The 27,561-nt window shown below is 35.5% G+C and overlaps 1 protein-coding gene across 5 annotated transcripts in view; it reads left to right on the forward strand.

The window, feature by feature from the left end:
• The window catches only part of IRAK4 (interleukin 1 receptor associated kinase 4), a 29,105-nt gene extending 10,250 nt beyond the window's left edge, over positions 1-18,855 (forward strand). For 4 of the 5 annotated variants that reach the window (XM_036867382.1, XM_036867386.1, XM_036867383.1 and 1 more), the window contains 9 exons: positions 454-636; positions 1,125-1,285; positions 2,213-2,277; positions 9,472-9,586; positions 10,015-10,124; positions 13,547-13,730; positions 14,697-14,759; positions 17,419-17,577; positions 17,706-18,855. In XM_036867382.1, coding sequence (XP_036723277.1) covers positions 454-636; positions 1,125-1,285; positions 2,213-2,277; positions 9,472-9,586; positions 10,015-10,124; positions 13,547-13,730; positions 14,697-14,759; positions 17,419-17,577; positions 17,706-17,741 — 1,076 coding nt within the window. In that variant the 3' untranslated portion in view covers positions 17,742-18,855. The remainder of the gene's footprint in view (positions 1-453; positions 637-1,124; positions 1,286-2,212; positions 2,278-9,471; positions 9,587-10,014; positions 10,125-13,546; positions 13,731-14,696; positions 14,760-17,418; positions 17,578-17,705) is intronic. The other variant, XM_036867385.1, reaches the window with a different exon arrangement.
• The last annotated feature ends 8,706 nt before the right edge of the window (positions 18,856-27,561 follow it).

A 27,561-nucleotide genomic window follows, 5' to 3' on the forward strand; every position in this document is an offset into this window, starting at 1 on the left:
AATTCCTTACATTGTGTTCCAGTGGGCTGGTGTCTAGTTGCCTTCCTCATAAGCTACTTTTTTTCCCTTTGATGCCATTTACACCAGTGGTACTCACCCTTCAGAGGGCATAAGAATCGCCTGGAGTTCTTGTTAAACATGTAGCGTTCCAGGCTCTACTCTAGACCTCATTATCAGAATTCTTGAATTAGGTTCAAGGTCTAAGTTTTTAAACAAGTACTTCAGTGCTTCTGTTGCAGGTGGCTTATGAACCACTTTTTGGAAACACTGCCTTACCCATCCTTATCAAAATTTACAAATTCTTACTAGGTAGCTTCTTGTGTAGTGCTGTGAAAATGTGGGGCTAACGTGTAGAAACTGGAATGATGTTAAGTGAACCAAGTTCCTAATTTAACTTTTTCACAAACACTTTTTCTAATGGAATGACAGCTTGTATCTTATTTCATTTGTTAGATGCTGTTCCCAAAACTGTTAATACACTGCCTTCTAAAGTCCCTGTAACAGTTCAGCAGAAACATATGCCCCTCTATGGCAAAGACAGGACATCTGTGATATCTGATGAGAATACTGAACAAAACTATATGCCACCTGACTCCTCATGTCCAGAAAATAGAAGTTTAGAAGTTAGTGATACACGTAAGTAACATTTGCAGTGCTTTCCACTAGTGGGTTTGTTATTAAGACCATCACTGCTTTAAAATCAATCTCTCCTTTTGTTTGTGCACTCTGGCAATAGCTCTTTTGTGGTTGTTTTTTTCCCCTGATTTATTAAGCACCATCTTCATTGTATTAGTCAGTGTTATAAGTGAGTAGAGGTAATAGGACATATGAACAACCACAGAAGCTATGAAAAAAAAAAAGTAAATATTTACATAACTTAAAAGGGTCATTTTATAAAGAAAATAACTGACTAGAGTTTTAAGTGGAGGACCACCAAACAGTTCTCAAGATAAACCTTAAAATTTGTATTTTAAAAATGGTTTTACTCTCTTCCACTGTACCTAATACAAAATTGTAAATATTTGCATATGTATGAAATATCCAAATTGAAAAAATACTGAAGTTATTAAAACCAGTTTCTTTTTTACTGAAGCCCTTTTTTTCTTATTCTATTGACATTATAGGTTTTCACAGTTTTTCATTTTATGAGTTGAAGGATGTCACAAATAACTTTGATGAACGACCCATTTCTGTTGGTGGTAACAAGATGGGAGAGGGAGGATTTGGAGTTGTGTATAAAGGCTATGTGAACAACAGGACTGTAGCAGTGAAGAAGCTTGCAGCAGTAAGTTATATTTTCAGGAAGACAAAGAATTAGAGGAAGAGTTGCTTCCTAGTGTGTTATATAATAAATTTTAAATTAATCTTTAGGAAGCATATGATTTCAGTGTGTATTTTCTTTAAATAAACATCATTCTAAGCTGGCAGTTCTTAACATTTAAAAATTTGTTGAAAGTTATGGACTCTGTCCCTATAAAAAATGTAGTTATATACACATACATACAATGATACATATAATTTGGGGAGATTCACAAAATAGAGAAGCTGAACTCTACACAGTGCTTCATGCATGATCAATATTAAAACGGTAAGATTCTAAAAAGTTTTATAAAAGTAGCTTCCTTGTATTACTTTTCTCATTTAAAAATAAAGTTTAGAAAATATACAATCAGAGAAAATTTTTCTAATTCTTATCTATGTCCTTTGTTCCCATTTCTATTAGAGTGTTTACCATTTACTTATCGATTTGTTATATTTTAAATCTATTATTATATTCTAAAAATACCAATACAATACATATTTATACAATAAAGATAGTCACCCTTTGTCATATATGTTGCAAATACTTTTGCAGGTCTTGTTTTTCTTTTTCCCTTCAAATTTGCTTATGATTTCTATTACATTGAATTTTTTTTCCAGAATGTTTATGCAGTAAAGTCTCATATTATTTAATTTTGTTCCCATAATGACTCAGTGAGGTTTATGTAGTTACATGGTTTATAAGGTTTTCTTCCTTCCACTCACCAGCCATGAGACCTTGAGCAAATTACTAATATTTCTAGTTCTCAGTTGTCCTATAAAATGGGGAGAATGATGCCTTACTATTTTAAAGAAAGCAGAATCAGCCAGATGATCTCGTGTGCCCCTTTTAGCTTTAGGAGACTTGGGGTTATTGTATGGTATTATACTGTATATTATTTTATTTTTTCAGATGGTTGACATTAGTACTGAAGAACTGAAACAGCAGTTTGATCAAGAAATAAAAGTAATGGCAAAGTAAGTTAATCTGGCAGAGTGGTACTGTGGAAAAAAGCAGGACAAGGAGTAAGGGACCTGTTTCTTACCCAGAGTGTGCCATGAACTAGTGATATTTTCAAATAATGTAAATTAAAATAGTTTAGAGAACTTGAAAGAACTTTGACTCTACAATTCTGTGACTACATATACTCTTTTGTATGTGTGTAGATTAAACAGCAGTCGTTATTCTAAATCGTGGGAAAATTACATGGAATTTCAACTAACTTCCGTTATTGTGTTTTCTGCTCCCAAAGTCCATGAGAGATAAATTGTCGATATAATATGTATGTGCATATATGTGTAAATACATATATGTGTAAATATATATATATATGACAAATAGTCCCTTTGATATAAGTTAACACCATAAGCCAGGGAAGTGTTATATGTAAGAATGTTTAGAAGGCATTGACTCAGTATGTTTGAAAATTGTTGGACATTATCAGGAAGAGAAGGAGAAATAAATTAGGAAATTTATTCAATAATTATAGTGATTGATACTTGAGTATGTACAATAGACCAGAAACTGCAATGTATTAACCAACAATTGTTATAACACCCCCCACACCCACACATTTTTTTTCCACTGAGATTTAGAAACATTAAAAACTTTGCCCAAGGCCACATAAACAATAAATACGTGGATTTCAAATCCGGATCTGTCTGACTCCAGAACTTGAGCTTTTGATCTAAATCCTTCATGGGATTTACCAGTTTATTCTCATTAGACCCATTGCTGTAAATCACCAATTCTAGTTGCTTAACTTCAAGAAAGAATAGACTGGAATTAATTCATTCACAGTAAAAATAATGCACACTGAAAAAACTAAAAAGCCTTCTGTTCAGGATTTGTTCTTCGTACCCGTAACCCCTCCTAAAAGTAACTTGTTCAAAATAGATAATCAGGAAAATATTTTTAAATAATAAAAGTCATCTCTTAAATATATCACTCAGAGATAACCACTGCTAGTATTTTGATGTACTTGCTTCATGATGAGTGTGTAGCATTTTTCCCATGTCATTAAAAATAATTTTAAAACATTTAAAATTATTGTATAACATTCTAGCATACATAAGGATTATATTTTATTTAACCATTACCCTTTTAGGTTTGTTTCTAATTTTCAGTATTACATATTAAAGCTCCTTTAAATCTCTTTGTACATAAATCTTTAAATGCAAAGTGGCTTATTTCATCTGGAGACAGTCCTAGAAGAAGAATTACTGGTTACGAATGCATGAACTTTTTAAAGACTTTCTAAGTATTTGTCCAAATGGCTTTGTAGATAAGTTATGATAATTTATACTTCTACCACCAATTTATTATAATTTCAGACTTCACTGCTACCTCACCACCATTAAATATTACTGCTATTTTTTGATAAGTACCAATCTCTGGACCTTGCTAGCAGAATGACCTTGGCCAAGTTTCTTACCTGTATATTCATACTTTTTTTTTGAATTTTATTTTATTTATTTTTTTATACAGTAGGTTCTTATTAGTTATCTATTTTATGCATATTAATTATATATGTCAATCCGAATCTCCCAATTCATCCCACCACCACTACCCACCCCCCTCCACTTTCCCCACCTTGGTGTCCATACATTTGTTCTCTACATCTGTGTCTCTATTTCTGCCCTGCAAACCGGTTCATCTGTACCATTTTTCTAGGTTCCACATATATGCGTTAATATACGATACTTGTTTTTCTCTTTCTGACTTACTTCACTCTGTATGACAGTCTCTAGATCCATCCAGGTCTCAACAAATGACCCAATTTCATTCCTTTTTATGGCTGAGTAATATTCCATTGTATATATGTACCACATCTTCTTTATCCATTCATCTGTCAATGGGCATTTAGGTTGCTTCCATGACCTGGCTATTGTAAACAGATCTGCAGTGAACACTGGGGTGCATATTTCTTTTTGAATTATGGTTTTCTCTGGGTATATGCCCAGTAGTGGGATTGCTATGTCATATGGTAATTATATTTTTAGTTTTTTAAGGAACCTCTATACTGTTCTCCATAGTGGCTGTATCAATTTACATTCCCACCAACAGTGCAAGAGGGTTCCCTTTTCTCCACACCCTCTCCAGCATTTGTTGTTTGTAGATTTTCTAATGATGCCCATTCTAACTGGTGTGAGGTGATACCTCATTGTAGTTTTGATTTGAATTTCTCTAATAATTAGTGATGTTGAGCAGCTTTTCATGTGCTTCTTGGCCATCTGTATGTCTTCTATGGAGAAATGTCTCTTTAGGTCTTCTGCCCATTTTTGGATTAGGTTGTTTGTTTTTTTAATATTGAGCTGCATGAGCTGTTTATATATTTTGGAGATTGATCCTTTGTCGGTTGATTCATTTGCAAATATTTTCTCCCACTCTGAGGGTTGTCTTTTCGTCTTGTTTGTAGTTTCCTTTGCTTTGCAAAAGATTTTAAGTTTCATTAGGTCCCATTTGTTTATTTTTGTTTTAATTTCCATTACTCTAGGAGGTGGGTCAAAAAAGATCTTGCTGTGATTTATGTTAGAGTGTTCTTCCTATGTTTTCCTCTAAGAGTTTTATAGTGTCCGGTCTTACATTTAGGTCTCTAATCCATTTTGAGTTTATTTTTGTGTATGGTGTTAGGGAGTATTCTAATTTCATTCTTTTACATGTAGCTGTCCAGTTTTCCCAGCACCACTTATTGAAGAGACTGTCTTTTCTCCATTGTCTTTGCCTCCTTTGTCATAGATTAGTTGACCATAGGTGCATGGGTTAACCTCTGGGCTTTCTATCTTGTTCCATTGATCTATGTTTCTGTTTTTGTGCCAGTACCATATTGTCTTGATTACTGTAGCTTTGTAGTATAGTCTGAAGTCAGGGAGTCTGATTCCTCCAGCTCCATTTTTTTGCCTCAAGACTGCTTTGGCTATTCGGGGTCTTTTGTGTCTCCATACAAATTTTAAGATGATTTGTTCTAGCTCCGTAGAAAATGCCATTGGTAATTTGATAGGGATTGCATTGAATCTGTAGATTGCTTTGGGTAGTATAGTCATCTTCACAATATTGATTCTTCCAATCCAAGAACATGGTCTATCTCTCCATCTGTTTGTGTCATCTTTGATTTCTGTCATCAGTGTCTTATAGTTTTCTGCATACAGGTGTTTTGTCTCCCTAGGTAGGTTTATTCCTAGTTATTTTATTCTTTTTGTTGCAATGGTAACTGGGAGTGTTTCCTTAATTTCTTTTTCTGATCTTTTGTTGTTAGTGTATAGGAAAGCAAGAGATTACTGTGCATTAATTTTGTATCCTGCAACTTTACCAAATTCATTGATTAGCTCTAGTAGTTTTCTGGTGGCATCTTTAGGATTCTCTCTGTATAGTATCATGTCATCTGCAAACAGTGACAATTTTACTTCTTCTTTTCCAATTTGTATTCCATTTATTTCTTTTTCTTCTCTGATTGCCATGGCTAGGACTTCCAAAACTATGTTGAATAATAGTGGCGAGAATAGACGTCCTTGTCTTGTTCCTGATCTTAGAGGAAATGCTTTCAGTTTTTCACCATTGAGAATGATGTTCGCTGTGGGTTTGTCATATACGGTCTTTATTATGTTGAGGTAGTTTCCCTCTATGCCCACTTTCTGGAGAGTTTTTATCATAAATGGGTGTTGAATTTTTTCAGAAGCTTTTTCTGCATCTATTGAGAGATCATATGGTTTTTCTTCTTCTATTTGTTAATATGGTGTATCACATTGATTGATTTACATATATTGAAGAATCCTTTCATCCCTGGGATAAATCCCACTTGATCATGGTGTATGATCCTTTTAATGTGTTGTTGGATTCTGTTTGCTGATATTTTGTTGAGGATTTTTGCATCTATATTCATCAGTGATACCGGTCTGTAATTTTCTTTTTTTGTAGTATCTTTGTCTGGTTTTGGTATCAGGGTGATGGTGGCCTCATAGAATGAGTTTGGGAGTGTTCCTTCCTCTGCAATTTTTTGGAAGAGTTTGAGAAGGATGGGTGTTAGCTCTTCTTTAAATGTTTGATAGCATTCACCTGTGAAGCCATCTGGTCCTGGACTTTTGTTTGTTGGAAGACTTTTAATTACAGTTTCAATTTCATTACTTGTGATTGGTCTGTTCATATTTTCTGTTTCCTCCTGATTCAGTCTTGGAAGGTTATACATTTCTAAGAATTTGTCCATTTCTTCCAGGTTGTCCATTTTATTGGCATAGAGTTGCTTGTAGTAGTCTCTTATGATGCTTTGTATTTCTGTGGTGTCCTTTGCAACTTCTCCTTTTTCATTTCTAATTTTATTGATTTGAGTCCTCTCCCTCTTTTTCTTGATGAGTCTGCCTAAAGGTTTATCAATTTTGTTTATCTTCTCAAAGAACCAGCTTTTAGTTTTATTGATCTTTGCTATTGTTTTCTTTGTTTCTATTTCATTGATTTCTGCTCTGATCTTTATGATTTCTTTCCTTTTACTAACTTTGAGTTTTGTTTGTTCTTCTTTCTCTAGTTCCTTTAGGTGTAAGGTTAGACTGTTTATTTGAGATTTTTCTTGTTTCTTGAGGTAGGCTTGTATTGCTATAAACTTCCCTCTTAGAACTGCTTTTGCTGCATCCCATAGGTTTTGGATCGTCGTGTTTTCATTGTCATTTGTCTCTAGGTATTTTTTGATTTCCTCTTTGATTTCTTCAGTGATCTCTTGGTTATTTAGTAACGTATTGTTTAGCCTCCATGTGTTTGTGTTTTTTACATTTTTTTCCCTGTAATTGATTTCTAATCTAATAACATTGTGGTCGGAAAAGATGCTTGATATGATTTCAATTTTCTTAAATTTACTAAGGCTTGATTTGTGACCCAAGATGTGATCTATTTTGGAGAATATTCCATGTGCACTTGAGAAGAAAGTGTATTCTGCTGTTTTTGGATGGAATGCCCTATAAATGTCAAGTAAATCTATCTGGTCTATTGTGTCATTTAAAGCTTGTGTTTCCTTATTAATTTTCTGTCTGGTTGATCTGTCCATTGGTGTATGTGAGGTGTTAAAGTCCTCCATTATTATTGTGTTACTGTCGATTTCCTCTTTTATAGCTGTTAGCAATTGCCTTATGTATTGAGGTGCTCCTATGTGGGATGCATATATACTTATAATTGTTATATCTTCTTCTTGGATTGATCCCTTGATCATTATGTGGTGTCCTTCCTTGACTCTTGTAACATTCTTTATTTTAAAGTCTATTTTATCTGATATGAGTATTGCTACACCAGCTTTCTTTTGATTTCCATTTGCATGGAATATCTTCTTCCATCCCCTCACTTTCAGTCTGTATGTGTCCCTAGGTCTGAAGAGGGTCTCTTGTAGACAGCATATATATGGGTCTTGTTTTTGTATCTATTCAGCGAGCCTGTGTCTTTTGGTTGGGGCATTTAATCCATTCACGTTTAAGGTAATTATCGATATGTATGTTCCTATTACCATTTTTGTAATTGTTATGGTTTGTTTTTGTAGGCCCTTTTCTTCTCTTGTGTTTCCCACTTAGAGAAGTTCCTTTAGCATTTGTTGTAGAGCTGGTTTGGTGGTGCTGAATTCTCTTAGCTTTTGCTTGTCTGTAAAGCTTTTGATTTCTCCGTCGAAACTGAATGAGGTCCTTGCCAGCTGGAGTAATCTTGGTTGTAGATTCTTCCCTTTCATCACTTTCAGTATGTCGTGCTACTCCCTTCTGGCTTGTAGAGTTTCTGCTGAGAAGTCAGCTGTTAACCTTATGGGAGTTCCCTTGTATGTTATTTGTCACTTTTCCCTTGTTGCTTTCAATAATTTGTCTTTGTCTTTACTTTTTGTCAATTTGATTGCTATGTGTCTTGGCGTGTTTCTCCTTGGGTTTATCCTGCCTGGGACTCTCTGCCCTTCCTGGACTTGGGTGGCTATTTCCTTTCCCATGTTAGGGAAGTTTTCAACTATAATCTCTTCAAATATTTTCTCGGGTCCTTTCCCTCTCTCTCTTCTCCTTCTGGGGCCCGTATAATGCGAAAGTTGTTGCATTTAATGTTGTCCCAAAGGTCTATTAGGCTGTCTTCATTTCTTTTCATTCTTTTTTCTTTACTTTGTTCTGCGGCAGTGAATTCCACCATTCTGTCTTCCAGGTCACTTACCCATTCTTCTGCCTCAGTTATTCTACTATTGATTCCTTCAAGTGTAGTTTTCATTTCAGTTATTGTATTGTTCATCTCTGTTTGTTTGTTCTTTAATTCTTCTAGGTGTTTGTTCTTTAATTCTTTTAGGTTTTTGTTAAACATTTCTTGCATCTTATCGAATTTGCCTCCATTCTTTTTCCAAGGTCCTGGATCATCTTCAGTATCATTATTCTGAATTTTTTTTCTGGAAGGTTGCCTATCTTCACTTCATTTAGTTGTTTTTCTGGGGTTTTATCTTGTTCCTTCATCTGGTACAAAGTCCTCTGCCTTTTGATTTTGTCTATCTTTCTGTGAATGTGGTTTTCCTTCCACAGGCTTCAGAATTATAGTTCTTCTTGCTTCTGCTGTCTGCCCTCTGGTGGATGAAGCTCTCTAAGAGGCTTGTGCAAGCTTCCTGATGGGAGGGACTGGTGGTGGGTAGAGCTCAGTAAAACTTTAATCCGCTTGTCTGCTGATGTGTGGGGCTGGATTCCCTCCCTGTTGGTTGTTTGGCCTGCAGCAACCCAGCACTGGAGCCTACGGAGCTCTTTGGTGGGGCTAATGGCAGACTCTGGGAGGAGTCATACAAGGATTGTAGGATTGTCATACAAGTTTCAACACACTTATTGAAATCTTGTTTGTGCTATCATTGAAAATTATACAAAACAAAGGTAAACATCAGCCTAGTTCTTAACCAAACTATTACAAGTACCAATGATCTGAATTATTGAGCTTTTGCTATAAAATCAAAAGCAGTTTTGCTTCTAATGTTGATTAATATTGACTGAAAGGAGAACTGTTTGCAGAAAATTATAAGCAGTTATAATAAACATATATAAAGATGTTAGAAACATATGTATCATATTACAGTGATATATAGCATATAATTATTTCTTGCTCTTTTTTTCTTTTAAAGCTCTAAATTAAATAACTTATAACCTACAGCTAAATATATGTATGTATCATAATAATTTTGAGTGGAAAATTATTTGTCACAGGTGTCAACATGAAAACTTAGTAGAACTACTTGGTTTCTCAAGTGATGGAGATGACCTCTGCTTAGTGTATGTTTACATGCCCAATGGTTCATTGCTAGACAGACTGTCTTGCTTGGTAAGATGTTTGTTCATCACATTGTTAGGCTTTATGTTTCTGTGTTGGAATACTAATATTTACTTTGTGACAGGATCATTTAAACTGTATTAATCTTAATATTTTTCTGGGTCTGTGAAAACTATACAGTTGTTATGTAAACAACTGGAATTGCCTAGCAGGTGATAATCTAAACTGTAAAAATATCAGTCAAGGCTAGACTTTGAAGATGCTCTTATATATTTTTATTGTTAAATAAGAAATACTAATCCCCATTTGATCTTATTTAGAGATTATTTTTTAACAACTTAAAAAGTGATATTTGTAAATTCTTAGCAATGTAATATAATTGTCAGTAGCTGCTTAGAAAAAATCTTATTATGTATTTGCATAGATTTTTTTTTTATCCTCCTCTTTTTTTTTAATTGGTTTGTTTCTTACTTCATAAGGATGATACTCCACCACTCTCTTGGTGCATAAGATGCAAGATTGCTCAGGGTGCAGCTAATGGCCTCAGTTATTTACATGAAAACCATCATATTCATAGAGATATTAAAAGGTAAATGCTACCTTTACAAAGGTTTAGGAAAACTCTCTTAAAGAATAATTTTCTATCACTCTTTCTATTCACTATTCACATGCACATCTTAACCTGGAGCACTCCATGAAAGCTCTCCTCACTAAGGATGTCTGTAATCTGCCTTATTTCAAACTCAGTGACCTATTTCCAGTATTCATCCTAATTTACCTTTTTTAAAAGAATAGTATGTTTTTCTGTTCTTCTTGACCATTTTTGCCATGTCAAGATTATTTTCCTTCTTATTTTCTGAATCACTGCTCTTTTCTGAATCACTTTTATCCTCCATGGGTGCATTTCATTTATCTTTCTTGTTATGTATTTATTTAGTTAACAAATATTAGTTGAACACTTATGACATGATAGGTACCGTAGATGGTATAGTTAGCAAAAGTAGCATTTGTAGCATCTGACAGCAATCAAATAATCACAAAATAATAACAACTTTAGTATATAGTCTATAGTATTAGTATAAAGAAGAGTTCCCTGAGGAAATGATATTTAAGCTGAGATCCAAAGAATGAACAGGAAATAAGTAGGCACAATTTGAGGGCAGCCATAGAAAATGGGGAAAGAGCATTCTAGGAAGAAGGAACCACATATGTGAGACCAGTGTTGAAAGGGAACGTGGGAGCATGATGAATTACAGGAAGTGAAATAAATGACTGAAATGCGGTAATTCAAGGGGTGATTGATGTAAGATAAAATTATGGAAGTAGGCAGAGAGCTAAGCCCTGTAGGACCTAATAGACCAAAATAAGGACATTAATTTTATCACAGGTGTAATCAGATGCCATTGAAAAACTGTAAGTAGGAATGTGGCACCATATTTAAGTTTTGAGAAGATCACTTTGACTTGAGTGTAGAGAACAGTTTGTAAGGAGGGGTAGCTTGGAGCCTATCATAGAAGGCTTGGTGGTAGCAGTTCATATGAAGAGACATGAACAGATTTGAGAGCTTAAGATGGCAAGACTTGCTGATTCTTGGCTGCAGGGGTGTCAGGGAGAGTGACATATCAGGAGTGACACCACGATTTATGGCTTCCAGAATTGCATTCTGAAATGATTGTGACATGATTCACTTACAGAGAAAGCACTGAAAGAGGACAAGGTTGGGGGTGGAAAATGTGAGTTCTCTTTTGTGCATGTTGTGGTTAGAGGTTCCTTTAAGATACAGAAGTGAGTAGAGATGTTAATCAGTGTGATGTACATGTTGGAGCTGAAAGAAGTCTGAGCTGAAGATATCAATTTGTGTATTACTTGCATATAGGTGTTAATTGAAGAGCTATCATATGGTTGTCTTCACTTTAAGAAAGAACTAGATTAGGAGAAGTTCCCAAGATTTAGTCCTGAGGAACTTCAAGACTTAATGGCCAAGTAGAAGAGAATGAATCTAAAAAGGAATCTAAGAAAGTATTACAAGTACACTGAAAACCAGGAGAGTGTGGTATCCCTGAGAACAAGGAAAGAGAGTTTCCCAAGAAGGACTAGTCAAAAATGTCAGTTGCTTTTTTAGAGGTCAGGATGAGGACTGAAAAATACGGCATTTTTTAAAAAAATTTTTTAATGAGGCATTTGATTAGTGCCATGAAGGTCATTAGCAACTTGATTAGTGCCATGAAGGTCATTAGCGACTTTATGGACACCTACTTCCATGTAGAAATTGGGTCAGAATTCAGGTTGTAGTTGAGCAGAGAGTGGGAGCGAGAGAACTGAGAGGTGAGTATAGACAGTCTGATAAGACGTTTAGCCCATGAAGAGGGATAACTGGAAATCAATGTGTCATTCAGGAAGCATTTTTTTAAGATGGCAGAGACTAAAGCATGTTTTTATGTCTACGGGAAGAAGGAGGTGATAGAACAGAAGAGAGAAATGAGATAATTTATAGAATAAGCTTCCTGAGAATGTAGAAAGGAGTCCAAGTAGAGGGACTGGCCTTAGATAAGAGAAGAGACACCATCTCCCATCCCTTACACATTGGTGTATTCCAGTTGGTGTGTTCTTACCTCATCGTCTCTTTGGTTCATCCTACATATTCTTGCTGAGTGATATATTGACTTTAACTTCTACCTCTATGTGGGCAACTCTCAAATCTGTATCATTAGCCTCCAGTCCTATATTTTCAGTGTTTACAGACCAAATCACCCCACTGAGCTGTCCCACAGCAGCCCCTAAGTCAACATGTCAGAAATCAAACTCATTCCTCTTCCAACCCAAGTTCTTCCTTCTGTATTTCTTTCCTAATCAAATGAAGTCAGTATTCATCCTGTCTCCCAAGCTAAAGACTTTCTCATTCCCCATATCATACAAATTACAAAGTTCTATTGAGTGTGCCTCAAAATTTGCACCTCCCTTTTCTCCCCAGCCTTTATTTACACTCTGTCTCTTGTTTGCTTTATTACAAACTTTCCTGGTCATCCTTTAACCAGTCTGTACCAGTTCTCATCTATGCACTACTATACTGACAGGTTGTGGTCCTAAAAATCAAGTCTGATAACATCAGTTCCCTTCTATAAAACCATTAGCTGATATCCTGCTGCTCACAGGATAAAGTTCAAATTCTCCTCATGTTCCACTGACACCAGTTTCTTCAAATTGATCATCTGTTTTTATGTTTTCATCACTGTGTTCATGTTGCTCCATTTGCCTGAGATGCCTTTCTTTCCTTCATTTAACCTCAACTTCTAACAATCCTTCAAGACTACGCACACTTTTCAACTTCTCCTTGGAATTTTCTGCAGTTCTTCCAGACACATGGTTGTTCTCTCAGCATTTTGTGCCTAATATCACCATTATGAACACTTACTGGATTTTTAAAAAATTATTCCTATACCTTTGTTACAGACAAGATTCGAAGATAGCCCCTATGCCCAGCCCTGAGCTTAAATACTATAAAACATTGGGGGTCCTCAATAAAGTTTTGTTGAATGAAAGTATGAGTGTAGGAGCACATGCATAAAATGAATGAATGAAGATCTTTTAGCCATTCTTTCCTCTTCAAAAGATTTCAAATACCCCCCAAGAAATGAAATAAATAATTAAGATACTTTGGTTGAAAATTTTTTAAATGAATTGGAATATTTTAGGGAAGGAATTAAGAAGGGTGCTTTAGGACACTTCGAGGGAAGTTACCTTGTAATAAATTATTTGTGAATAAAAATATCTCTCACTAATATCAACAGTTTTATTTCACTTTTATTCTCCTCAGATTTTCCCTCAAGAAACAATAAAGAAAAGAAGACAGTTTTATTTCTCTTTAGCTTTAATCTGAAATTCTCATTTATTTACACAAATTTCAGGCTTTTATGATGTATATTATAAAATGGGATACTGTATAAATACAAACATTCATACACCTACCTATGGAACTATTTGATTTGCTTGAAAAGAAAAACTTTTTTTCAGTGCAAATATCTTACTAGATGAAGACTTTACAGCCAAAATATCTGACTTTGGGCTTGCACGGGCTTCTGAGAAGTTTGCCCAAACAGTCCTGACAAGCAGAATTGTGGGAACAACAGCTTATATGGCACCAGAAGCTTTGCGAGGAGAAATAACAGCCAAATCTGACATCTACAGCTTTGGTGTGGTAAGTTTCATATATATATATATATATATATATATATACATATACATATACATATATATATATACATATATGTATATATATATACACACACACACACACACATATAAAATAATATATTATATATATAATTAGTAACAATAATCATTCTGGCTGTACCTGTGAAATTGAAATAGAATATTTTGAATACACCTATGTTGCTTAGCTCTCTTACGTAAAGATTAAAATTGTTCACTTTAACCTCTAGTTAAATGAGAAAGTTATAAAAACTACTCTGAATTTGTAAAACTTTTAAATTGATTCCTGAAATTACTGCAAGAAATAATTTTTTGCCACATGAATTAGTATGAAACTTGAATTAATGCATAAAACAAATTGTGTCATACAGTATGCACTTTAATGTCATGTTTTAAAAATGAAATATTTTTTGAAGAAAATATGCTTTGGCATTTTCTGATCTACCAGTCTGTTCCTAATAACTTTTATGATGGTATGAGGAGTGGGTGGGAGTGGTTGGAGAAATTGGGTGCTTCTTTATCTTATTTATTCATATGTGTTTCATTTATGGATATTTATCTTCATAGTACTGTGAAGTTAAGGCACAGGGTTCTAGGATATGCCTGAGGTTTAGAAAATAATATTCTCCTAAGAACCAGAGAAAATTATTCTTGTGAAAAATCCTCTGCAAGACAGGAAAAGCAGTGTCCAGAACACATGTTGAGGGGGTGCTGATTGTTTAGTAAGTTGCCAGTAGAAAAGAACTGCTTGTGGGTTTGGGTGGGATCCGGGTGTCCGGGAAGAAAGAGTGGTGAGAAATGACCACAGCTCATGTTCTTTCCACTTTCATGCCTAAAGGGCATAATGCAGTGTGTGGAAATGGTTCATCAGATTTCATAATCAAGAGCCATGTTCCTTCTAGTTTCTATATGTTGTCTTGAGTCGTATTAATGGATTTTACTTTCTTCTTAGGTTTTACTAGAAATAATAACTGGACTTCCAGCTGTGGATGAACACCGTGAACCTCAGTTATTGGTAATTGAAAGATTTCATTTTTTCCAGTCCTTTTCTCTTTGCATTTAGAATCTAAATTTCTGTGGGTAAATTTGGCATCTAGAAATGTCATTTTCTATTGGCAGTCTTTCTGTTGGCAATTACATAGTGGCATATGGAAAGAGCATCAAATATTTCTAATCTCAGCTCTGCCATGAAATATTTGTGAAGCTTGGAAAAGACACTTATATATTCTGTTCTAGTTTCTTTGTGTCTAAAATCACAATAGAGCTATTTGATTTCTGAGGTCTCCTCCAGTATATTTTTATTTTGTTACTTTCATGGTGATTACTAACAGCAGAGAGGAAAAGCAACATTTGCTTCCTTTGCAATTTATATCAGAATAGAATTGCTAATAAAATTCTCTATCCATTTCTATGGATACTCTATGGAGTATTTTTTTAATAAAGTTATCATAGAAAACTTTACCTGTGTGTTATATTAGGCATTCATTGACAATTATATAAATAGACTAACTGAATGCTAAAACTATAGGAAAATTATGCCATGCCTTTTTTTTTTCCTATATATTAAATTTTAAGAACTTGGAGAGTGTTCTAATAAAATTAAAGACTTACAGAAATACCTACTACTATATATAAGTTTTTCTTAAAATTAGTTAAATAACTGCACTGACTTTATTCTAATTTATGTGTTCTAATGGAACAAACCAGTGTGACAAATTCAGACAACATGTGTATACCAGATTATTTCCCTAGAATGAGGATTAGAAAGTCAGAAGGTATAATATATTTGCTCAAAGGCTTGGTGCCATACTTTTAAGAAAAACCATAAGTATAATATCTCTATATTACAATATTGCTACAAGTGTCCCTTATAAAACTATATATTATAAAGCTTTCCATGGGTTCCTGGATATGTAGTAATGAATATTACATGCTATATAATATTTCACATTAAAATATATTTATAAAACATAATTGTGAAAAGTTAATATTTTCGTAATATTTCATAATATTTTACAGTAGCACATAGTGAAATTTTGTCTTATCAAAGAAATAAAATCCTCTGTCCCATTGGTTCTTGGAGGTCAGGAAAGAAGCCTGGGCTGGAGTTACAATTTTTGAGCTGTTCGTGTACAGGCATGCCAAAGCTTTGTGTGTTGATCGGATTATACAGAGAAAGTGTGTAGATTAAAAATATAGGAGGAGGGGCTTCCCTGGTGGCGCAGTGGTTGAGAATCTGCCTGCCAATGCAGGGGACACGGGTTCGAGCCCTGGTCTGGGAAGATCCCACATGCCACGGAGCAACTGGGCCCGTGAGCCACAATTACTGAGCCTGCGCGTCTGGAGCCTGTGCCCCATAACAAGAGAGGCCGCGATGGTGAGAGGCCCGCGCACCGCGATGAAGAGTGGTCCCCACTCACCGCAACTAGAGAAAGCCCTCGCACAGAAACGAAGACCCAACACAGTCATAAATAAATAAATAAATAAATAAATAAATAAATAAATAAAAGAACGTGAATTTCAAAAAAAAAACACCAGATGTGGATATTGTCCAAAACTGTATGCATTAAGGTTTAAATGCTGTAGCTTGCACTCAGAGACAAACATAGTCAGTCAGATCATAGGAGAAAATCTCATTTAAAAAAAAAAATATATAGGAGGAAAAAATTACCACAAAATAGGGTTTTAAATGACAAATTTCTTCTCTCATAGTTCTGGAAGCCAGAAGTCTGAAATAAAAATTTTGTCAGGGCTCCATTCCCTCTGGAGACTCTAGGGTAGAGTCTTCCCTTGCCTCTTCCAGCTTCCAGTGGCTGTTGACATTCCTTGACTTGTACGCACATCCCTCCAGTTTCTGCCTCTGTGACCACATCGTCTTCTCCTTTGTGTCTTTTTTTTTTCTTCTTTCTGTCTCTTAAACAGATGATTGCCATTGGATTTAGGGCCCACCTGGGTAATCCAGGATGATCTCATCTCAAAATGCTTAGCTTAATTACATCTGCAAAGACCTTTTCTCCAAATACAGTCACATTCACAGGTTCTGGGGATTAGGACTTGGACATATCTTTTGGGGGGCCACCGCTCAACCCACTACACCATCCTAGTCCTCCACCTCTCTCCCTATTGATTATCTTTTCATCGTGGCCCTGCCCCCTTTCTCCTCCTCCCTCTTTCTCTTTGATTCAACAGTGTGAGTACACGTAGAGAAGTGTGCCTGTGCAGGGAGGGGGTCTGCATTCAGAAGCTGGAATTGCATCATCAGAAGCACAGCAAAGAAGCAGACCTCCTTGTGCTGGCTGCCAGTAAATACTGCTGAGTACATGAGAGCAATTAGCTCAGTCACATAAATACAAAAACCAATAGGCAAATGGCTGAAAGTTTCTAGGAGGGAGGTATATATGTGTGCATAAGTAAGTAAGTAAGTAAATAAATAGAGCTTCTCCTAGATGTCTTCAATTCTTAATAAGGTTGCAACGGTAGATAGTAAACTAAAAGTAAATGTTATTATGATATAGATTAAATAATTTAAATGTATTCTTTTATAATATAATTGATAATATAAATTAATTATAATATAAATATAATTTATATTTATTTATAAATATATTTATAAATTTATCTGATTTGTTTCCCTTTTATTTGATGCTCTTAAAGTTTTAACATTTGTCTTAAAGCTGGATATTAAAGAAGAAATTGAAGATGAAGAAAAGACAATTGAAGATTATATTGATACGAAAATGAATGACATTGATTCCTCTTCCATTGAAACTATGTACTCTGTTGCCAGTCAATGTCTGCATGAAAAGAAAAATAAAAGACCAAACATTAAGAAGGTATTTTTATTACATATATTTAAAAAGTGAAGGAGGTGGGGTTTGTCATTTTTTCCTAAGTGTACATTTCAAACCAACTATTTAATGTGGTTCTTTTTGTTTTTTCTATCTTTCTTTCTTTATAACAGGTTCAACAACTGCTGCAAGAAATGACAGCTTCTTAAAACTTTACTGGAATAGACTCTTGGCTTTTTATATACAGCTATCTAAATCATTTTTTAAACTAAGATTTTTTTGTAAACATTCTTCTTTACCTTTTACAAAGCAGCATGCAGTGGTTATTAAAGCTTGTGTAGAACCCCCAATATATAGAACAAACAAAAGTAGAGCCGCCGTAGCAACACTTAGCCCTACTTTCACTCTGAGGTCTTACCGTAATCCCTGAGATCTCCTTGGAACCTTACCAAACACAGTATGAAAACTCAGAATTAGCAAAAAAGAGGACTGAACTATAGGGTGGAAAGACCCTGGGCTGAAGCCCGACTCCACTACTAATTTTCTGTAAAGCTTTGGGCAACCTCTTAGCTGCTTTGAACCTTGGTTTTTTCACCTGTAACGTTGGACTAATTATCTACTGTGCCTCTCTGACAGGTAGTCATGAAAATCAAATGATACAGAATATGTACAGGCACTTTGTAACTTGTAAAGTGATATAAAATTTAATGTTTACATAAATGATTGTAAAATCCTATTACAGTCATTTGTTTATAGGGTCATGTTCACAGTGTGCTATTTTAAGCAATCATTCACCATAAGCCAATTATGCCCCGATGATACTCCCATGATGATATGGCCGTTGTTAGATTATGTTATATGGCAAATTTGAAAGCATTTTGCAGATGCAGTTATCGTCCCTCATCAGCTGACTTTGACTGTCAATAAGGAGATGCTGCTTTGGGGGCTGGACCTAATAAGGTGAGCTTAGAAGAGCTTACAAGAAGTCCGAGAGATTCTCCTGTGGGCCTTGAAGTAAGCTACCATGTTGTAGGAAGGCCACATTGGCTAAGATCTATGGGTGGCCTTTAGGAGATGAAAGCTACCTTCCAGCTACCAGCCAGCAAGAAAATATTGGAACCTTCGTTGTACAACCTCAAGAAACTGAATTCTTCCAACAACCTAAATTAGCTTAAAAGAGTGCTCCAAACTTCAGATGATACCATAGCCCCCGCTGACACCTAAATTTCGGCCTTGCAAGGCCCTCAGTAGCAAACATGGACTTCTGTGCCTGGACTTCTGACATGCAGAATTGTGAGATAATAAATAAGTTGCTATAAGCCACCAAGTTTGTGGTAATTTTTTATGCAGCAATAGAAAATGAATACAGATATTCTCATGATGATTCTCCCACGGGGATACTCCATCATGTTCACAGGTTCTGTCCACAATACCAAGTATCTGCAATTATTCATTCATTCAATAATCTTGATATCATTAGTTCTTTCATTAACACACTCAAAACAAGAGTATGTAGAGTGAGCTATAGTAGAAGATGTTCATCCTCTATATTGTACTGTTTAGACCTTCCTAAATGCTTTCTTGGAAAACAGAGATAGTACTGTTTTCAAATCACCTTTATAAACTAAGCATTTAAGCAAAAAACATTTGCTAGTTGAAAAGCAAAATAAATAAAATGACTTGGTCACATTAATCTCAACAGGAACTCACATACTTTGAGGCACAGTATGGTTTATAACCCTGAAAATAATAATATTATTTTAAAATATAATGAGGGGCTTCCCTGGTGGTCCAGTGGTTAAGACTCCATGCTCCCAATGCAGGGGACACAGGTTCGATCCCTGGTTGGGGAACTAAGATCCCTCATGCCCCGTGGCATGGCCAAATAAAATTATAAAAGAAAATGTTTTTTAATAAAATATAATGAGTTAACTATTACTTGAAATAAAAGCATATATGTAAAATGCCATGGATGTAGCTGTGGTTATGGGCTGTGACCAAATCATATTAAAATTTTTTAAATGAGTAACCTGTTTCATTGATTTTGAAAATTTCACAGTATAATTTGGTAGATGTTTCCATTCCATCAAATGGAATTGATATCAGACTTTCCAAAATTAGGCATGGCTTCTCTCTCAGGATAAGACTGTACCTTAACTCTTTTGAGAGCCACAATACAGTCAATCCAAGATTCCAAAGCAAGATTCCACACGGTTTCATGCCTGATGGTGTGTGATGCATCGTGGACCCTTGAACTTGTGTGACTCACTTAACTCTAGGAATGAACAGCAGGGGGTTGCCCTCAGCTTGCAGCTGAGCAGGACTTGACTAAAGTTCTGAGGAGAATAATGTAAGAATAATGTACAGGCTCTTTTCACTGTTTCCTCAAGGCAGAATTTAATGGCCTGTGGTGACATCTAGTTGAAGCATTTTCTTAACTGCTTTTGGAATATACTTCCCCCTAATGTTTTATAGAAACAGAAGAAAATAGATTTTTGAAAAAAATGTTTGACAGAGGCTTTGATGTGAACTATTTTTTTTTAATTTTTTTTTTTTTATGGCTGTGTTGGGTCTTCGTTTCTGTGCGAGGGCTTTCTCTAGTTGTGGCAAGTGGGGGCCACTCTTCATTGCGGTGTGTGGGCCTTTCACTATTGCGGCCTCTCTTGTTGCGGAGCACAGGCTCCAGACGCGCAGGCTCAGTAATTGTGGCTCACGGGCCCAGTTGCTCTGCGGCATGTGGGATCTTCCCAGACCAGGGCTCAAACCCGTGTCCCCTGCATTGGCAGGCAGATTCTCAACCACTGCGCCACCAGGGAAGCCCCTGATGTGAACTTTTAACGTTGCCTCCAACAACTGATGATTGGGCAAACCAATAAGTATGAGACCAACTGATTGTGCAAACCAATAAGTAATGAGACCACGGTAGAGAACCACTGGCCTACCCCATTTCCAGAAAGAACAACTGCCTTTTCCCCCATATTTCTGACCCATTGATTTGCGAGCTAGCCAACTACAAGTTTTTAATTCTGAATTTCTCTCAATATGTTCTATGAGGAACAAGCAGATAATAGGAACAATTAGTCAATGTTTTGCTTTACTTTTCTGACATATAATTAAGACAAATTTAAGACATTCTGAAGTATTTATTGCTCTGATCACTTTTTGCTTCTGTAGCTATATAAAATGGCTATAGATCCCAGCTATCTATGATCCCATTTTTCACTTTCAAAACAAGCATATATTTTATTTTTTCCAACTTTATGGCAGTATAATTGACAAATAAAAATTGTATGTACTTAAGGTGTTCAAAGTGATAGTTTGATATATATCCCTCAGTATCCCCAGGGCATTGGTTCCAGGACCCCTGTGGATACCAAAATCTATAGATTCTCAAGTCCCTTATATAAAATGCTATAGTATTTGCATATAACCTATGCACATCCTCCTGTATACTTTAAATCGTCTTTAGATTACTTATAACATCCAGTACAATGTAAATGTGATGTAAATAGTTGTGAATACAATGTAAATATGTAAATAGTTGCCAATGTGGCAAATTCATTTTGCTTTTTTGTACTTACTGGAATATTTTTTCAAATATTTTCAGTCCACAGTTGGTTGAATCCACAGACGCAGAACCCATGGATACAGAGGGCCGACTGTACATTGTGAAATGATTACCACAATCAAGCTAACTAACACATCCACCACCTAACATAGTTACCTTTTTAGTTATTTTGATGTGGTGAGGCTACTTAAGATCTACTGTCTTAGCAAATTTCAAGTATACAATGCAGTGTTACTAACTATAGTCACCATGCTGTACTTTAGATCCCCAAAACTTACTTATTTTGTAACCAAAAGTTTAACCCTTTGACCAACCTCTCCCCATACTCCTTTAAAGTTTGTACTATTCCACTATATGAATGGACACAGATAGGACTGGCTTTTTAATCATTCGAATTCTAGTCTCAAAAATAGTATGGAAGCAACAACAGTGAATCTCCAAAATTAATGTTAAGATTTCACTTCTTGGATGAAATTAGGAAAAATCATTTTATGAAATATTCTCCCCTAAAACAAAAATCAGTAAGTTAATTCATCAAATATTTATTGATTGTTTTCTGTGGTCCAGACACTTGTAAAAGTAATGTACATATCCAAAGTCCCTGTTCTCCAGGAGCTTGTTCTCAAGAGAAAGTCTGTTCAGATGGAGATGATACTATACAAGTAAATAAGACAACATCAGATAGTGAGAAGTGTTAAGGAAACGTTAAAACTATGTATTGTGATAGATTCCCTTGGCTAAGAAGGTTTAACAACACTCAAGCTAAAAAAAAAAAAAGGAAAGAAGGAGGGAAAGGAGGAAGGAAGGAAGGGAGGGAGGAAGGAGAGAAAGAAAGAAAGAAAGAAAGAAAGAAAGAAAGAAAGAAAGAAAGAAAGAAAGAAAGAAAGAAAGAAAGAAAGAAAGAAAAGAAAGAAAGGAAGGAAGGAAGGAAGGAAGAAAGGAAAATAAGGAAGGAAGGAAGAAAAAAAGAAAGGGAAAGAAAGAAAGAGAAAAAGGAAGAAAGAAAAGAAAGAAAGAAAGGAAAGAAAGTAAGAAAGAAAGAAAGAAAGAAAAAGAAAGAAAAAGAAAAGAAAGAAGGCAGGCTACCAGTGTGTAGTCTCAGAAATGACTAGAATGTACTGTAACTTAAAATAAAAAAATAAAAAAACCTAAACTGAATCAAGTTTTATTTGCATGTTAGACTGTGTTATCAGAGACCTTTGGGTCAGCAATGAGCCAAGAAGAAGACTTGGTCACAAAGTTTCTACTACTATCCTGGGAAAAGGAATAATGTATTTCAGATTATGTCAGATATTTTCCTCTACTGGATATTTATACATCAGGGTAATTTGGTGAAGATAGTGGTTAAAGTCATCTAATCTGTTTGCCTCACACTAATGCCATGTTTATCTGGCAGCCTTTTCTTTTCATTTTGATTTTTTGTCTGGATTTGCCTTTTGGAAGATAATGCACAGTGGCAAAGACTGTTACAACCTACATATCAGTTTCTATTGCAGAATGTATTTTTATGATTAGTAAAATCACATTCTGGTTTATACTGAAGTCTTTTGAAAGTTTAGGTAGTATGAATTAAATCTTCAGAGACTGATCATCTCAGGCTGTCCCACAATGCTGATATCTAAACCCTAGACTGTGACTGGCCCCTTCTTCTGCGACAGCCATTCTAATTGCCAGATGGTGTCTTCACCTCTTTTAAGAATTAGAAAAGAGGTAATGCTACAGTGGTAATCATTTTGCAGTATATAAGTGTATCAAATCAACATGTTGTACACCTTAAATTTACACAGTATTATAATGTGGACGGACCTAGGGTCTGTCATACAGAGTGAAGTAAGTCAGAAAGAGAAAAACGAGTATTATATATTAATGCATATATGTGGAATCTAGAAAAATGGTACAGATGAACCTATTTTCAGGGCAGGAATAGAGACACAGACATAGAGAACAGATGGGTAGACACAGAGGGGGAAGGGGAGGGTGGCATGAATTGGGAGATTAGGTTTGACATAAATACACTACTGTGTGTAAAATAGATAGCTGGTGGGAACCTGCTGTATAGCACAGGGAGCTCAGCTTGGTGGTCTGTGATGACCTAGATGGGTGGGTTGGAGGGGGGGTGGGAGGGAGTTCCAAGAGGGAGGGGATATATGTACACATATAGCTGATTCACTTTGTTGTACAGCAGAAACTAACACAATATTGTAAAGCAATTATACTCCAATTAAAAAAAATAAAAGGTTAAACAAGGACTACATTCTTAGCCCATCTTCCCCTTTATAAAATATCTAAATAATGATAGAACTTTTATAGTAAAGAGATGCATATCACCATTATATATCTTAGAGGAAGACTAGAATCCTTTAGAGCAATAACAGAGTTTGACTATTACAAGTTAATGAGTGGCCTTAAAACTGTTGACATACTGACCAATATCTGTTTAATAATAAATTCAATGTCACTTCCATTAGTGGCATGCATTGGTCAAATATTCTTAAATCAATTCATAAGTTAGTGGAGGGAACATGCTATATCTTACTCTGTTAAATATATTAGAAAGCCCTGCCATACCAAGATTCTTTTTTTGCCAAGAAAGATCAATAATAGCATCTGCCCTTAAATATACGGGCCTAGAAAATGGCAACAGAACTCTAAAAATTCTCCTCCGCATAAAAAAATAAGAAAAGGCTAGCAAAAATTGTCAAAATTGACTTTTTCAGAACTGAAAACTAATCAAAGGTTTGCAGCAACTCCAAGAGCATTTATTCAAGAAAAACAGCTGAATCTCAGTAAGAACAACAAGCTTTGTGGCATTTTAACTTACGCTAGTCCTATCTGCTGCTTCCTAGCTCAGAGGTAGCCTTGAAAATAACAGCCCACATTTTTGGTACCAGAGGGAACAGAACAGAGCTGGAGCTCTTCAAAGCCTGGTTCTGAAAGAACTGTAATTATTTGACCTGTCTGGAGGTTCCCTGAAAGACCCCATTCAAAGGCTTATCTTTTTTGACCTGACTAAACCTAACCTAGCACTAAAAGCCTCTATGTGGCGTCATTTGTCAAAACCATTTACTGGCAAATGTTTTAATCATAGCTGCCTGAGGTGATGAATAACCACTGGGACAAACAATAGGCTAAAAAGCTTAAAAGGAAAAGCTGAAGGAGAAGATGTGCATTATGGCTTTGAAAGTCTCCAATGTATTTGTGGGAACCCAGAAAGCCATGCACATATGTAAGGCCGTGTGCATGCTCAAAAAACCTGAGAAGGTCCTAAGCTCTCACCTCTGGCTGACCTTCAGGCTCTGTACAAAAAGGAAGTGAAAACTAAGGCAGAGTCTAAACTGCCTGACTGAGTGTGGATGGTGTGTCTAAACATGAACACAGAGCCTGTAGCAAAAACTGGGGCATTTATTGGTTTCAGATGTTTAAGGAATCTCTGTCCATTCATTAGCTGATGACCAAGCTGAGTTGAGATTTCAGTGACCACACATCACAAAGAATACAGACTTTACAAAATTAGCTTATAAAGTCACTAAATAAACAACAACTAAAACAATTAGCAACAACAAAAAACCTTGGGGAAGCAGCAGTCTGATGTCCAGAGTTTCCACATTATATTATTTTAAATTCCCAGCTTTCAGTAAAAATATACTAGACATGCAAGGAACAGCAAAGTATGGCTCATACCCAGGAAAAAAGAAAGTCCATAGAAGCTGTACCTAAGGAAGCCCAGATGTTGTGCTTACTAGACAAAGACTTTAAATCAGCTATTTTAAATATGTACAAGAGTTAAAGGAAATTGTGGATAAAGAATTAAAGGAGACTGTGAGAACAGTGTCTTACCAAATAGATGATATCAATAAAGAGATATAAATTTAGAGAAGTCCCAAAGTTGAAAAGTACAATAACTGGAATGACAAATTCATCAGAGGGCCTAACTAGCAGATTTGAGCAGGCAAAAGACAAAGAGTTATCAATCTTGAATAAATCAATTGAGGAACAGAAAGAAAAAAGAAAGAAGAAAAATGAGCAGATCCTCAGAGACCTGCAGGGTAGCTTCAAGGTAACCACCATATGTATAATGGCAGTTCCAGTGGAGAGGTGAGAAAGTACTAGAAAGAATATTTGAAGAGTGAATGGCCAAAAACTTACCAAATTTTATGAAAAATATTGTCACACTACCAAGAAAGTAAGAACTGCAAGTAGAATCAACTCAAAGAGATCTTACTCCTAGACACAGCAAAATCAAAGACAATCTTGAAAGCAGCAAGAAACAAGAGATTTAGCAGGTATAAGGGATCCTCAATAGGATTATTATCTGATTCTCCATCAGAAACCATGGAGGTCAGAAGACATTACATATTCAAGTGCTGAAAGAAAAAGAATTTCAACCAGTAATTCTAACAAAACAATCCTAAAATATTGAAGGAGAAAATAAGACATTCACAGATAAATAAAAGTTGAGAGAACTTGTCACAAGAAAATCTGCCCTTTGAGAAAAGAGGAAGTACTTCAAGCTGAAATGAGAGAACACTACAGACTCAATAAAATCCACAGGAAGAAATAAAAAGCACCAGTGAAGATACTACAAAGGTAAACATAAAAGACATTAAAATGTATTTTTTGTTTCTGACTAAAGCAAATAATTATTCCATGAAGCAATAATTAAAAATCTGTGTTGGAAGACACACAATATGTAAAGATATAAATTGTATGACAGTAATGGTTCAAAGGAGGGGGCTGGGCACAGATCTGGGCACAGGAACAAATTTTCTGTATATTACTGAAATTAAGTTTATATTACTCCAAACTATATTTTTTATAAGTTAAGATGTTAATTGTAATCCCCAGGACAGCACTAAGAGAATAACTCAGAAAACATGGAAAAAGAAAGGACAAGAATATTAAAATACATAGAATATATATATATAAATTTGCCCCTCACTTCCTGCATTACTGCCTTCTTTTGTGTTACATATACATATTTTTATACATAATAATATATATTATAAAGTAATATATTTATTATATTTATATATTATTTATATATAAGTTTATAATATATAACATGTTATACTTAATATATTACATATTACATTATATTGTATTATAATATGTATTATATTAATATTATGTACAAAATATAATATATTATTATGTATAAAATATATTAATATTTTGTATAAAATATAATATGTATACAATATATACTATATTACATATTATATTTTTATAAAATATATATGTTATAATAGATATATAATATATAATATATAAAAGTATATAACATTATATATAATATATTGCATATTACATATATTAATAAATATATTGTATTATAGTATATATTACATACAATAATATATGTATTGTATCATATTATACTACATTATATATATAATATGTAATATATTATAATATACATACATTTATATATATGCATAATACATTATAATACATAATATGTAATATATTATAATATAACATACATATATTATACATGCACTTTATATATAATATGTAATATATCATGTTATATATTATATAATATATATATTAAGTATATAACATAATATATAATATATTGGGGCAGAGTCAAGATGGCAGAGTAGGAGGATGTGGAGTTCGTGTCTCCTCACAACTAGTAGGTGCCCTAATAGGGCACCTACTAGGTGCTGGTGGGGGACCTCAGACACCTAAGGGGATGGGAGGAATACCCACACAACCAGGTAGGACGTGGGGGGGAAGGGGGGGAGGGAAAGTGGAGGTGGGATGGGACCAGTGCCCCTGAGGGGGTGCTGGGGGAGGGGAGAGGTTCCCACACGTGGAGCGGCCCACTCACAGCAAGGAGATCAGCAAGGACAGAGAGGGACCTTTGCAGGATCAGGGGATCAGAGGGGAATGTGGCCAACATCTCCCCTGCCTGCTCAGGCCCTGGCGAGCCTGCTGGAGTACTGAGCCTGAACCCTCACCCTTTGGGGCCCCTCCAGCCATGCAGGTCCTGGGCCTGAGCCCAGGACCTACACAGGGCCTGGCAGCCCAAGTGCGGCCCCTGACAGGGCCTCCTCTGGCCAAGCGGATCCAGGCAGGCCGAGCAGGCCTCCTGGCTGCTCCAGCCCCTGCGGATGTGCTTGTGGAGGCCTACGCCCCAGTTGGCCAGCATGGGCACATGTGCTCTGGGCCAGTTTCAGGAAGAGATGTTGGTGAGAGGAACATGCAGAGGTGGGGCTGACACAGCAGGTCCAGAGACCTACCTAGAGGTCTTGGAGGCCTACCAGGGAGGCAGGGGGAGGCTGTAGCTCACCACTGGGGCAAGGACACTGATAGAGGAGATACCAGGGTATTACATTTTTAAATCTTTTATTCTTATTTTATTTATTTATTTATTTTCTTTATTTTATTTTTCTTTCTTTCTTTCTTTCTTTCTTTCTTTCTTTCTTTCTTTCTTTCTTCCTTTCTTCCTTTCT

This window comes from Balaenoptera musculus, chromosome 10 (genome assembly GCF_009873245.2).
Source record: "Balaenoptera musculus isolate JJ_BM4_2016_0621 chromosome 10, mBalMus1.pri.v3, whole genome shotgun sequence".
In the NCBI taxonomy this organism is placed as follows: domain Eukaryota; kingdom Metazoa; phylum Chordata; class Mammalia; order Artiodactyla; family Balaenopteridae; genus Balaenoptera; species Balaenoptera musculus.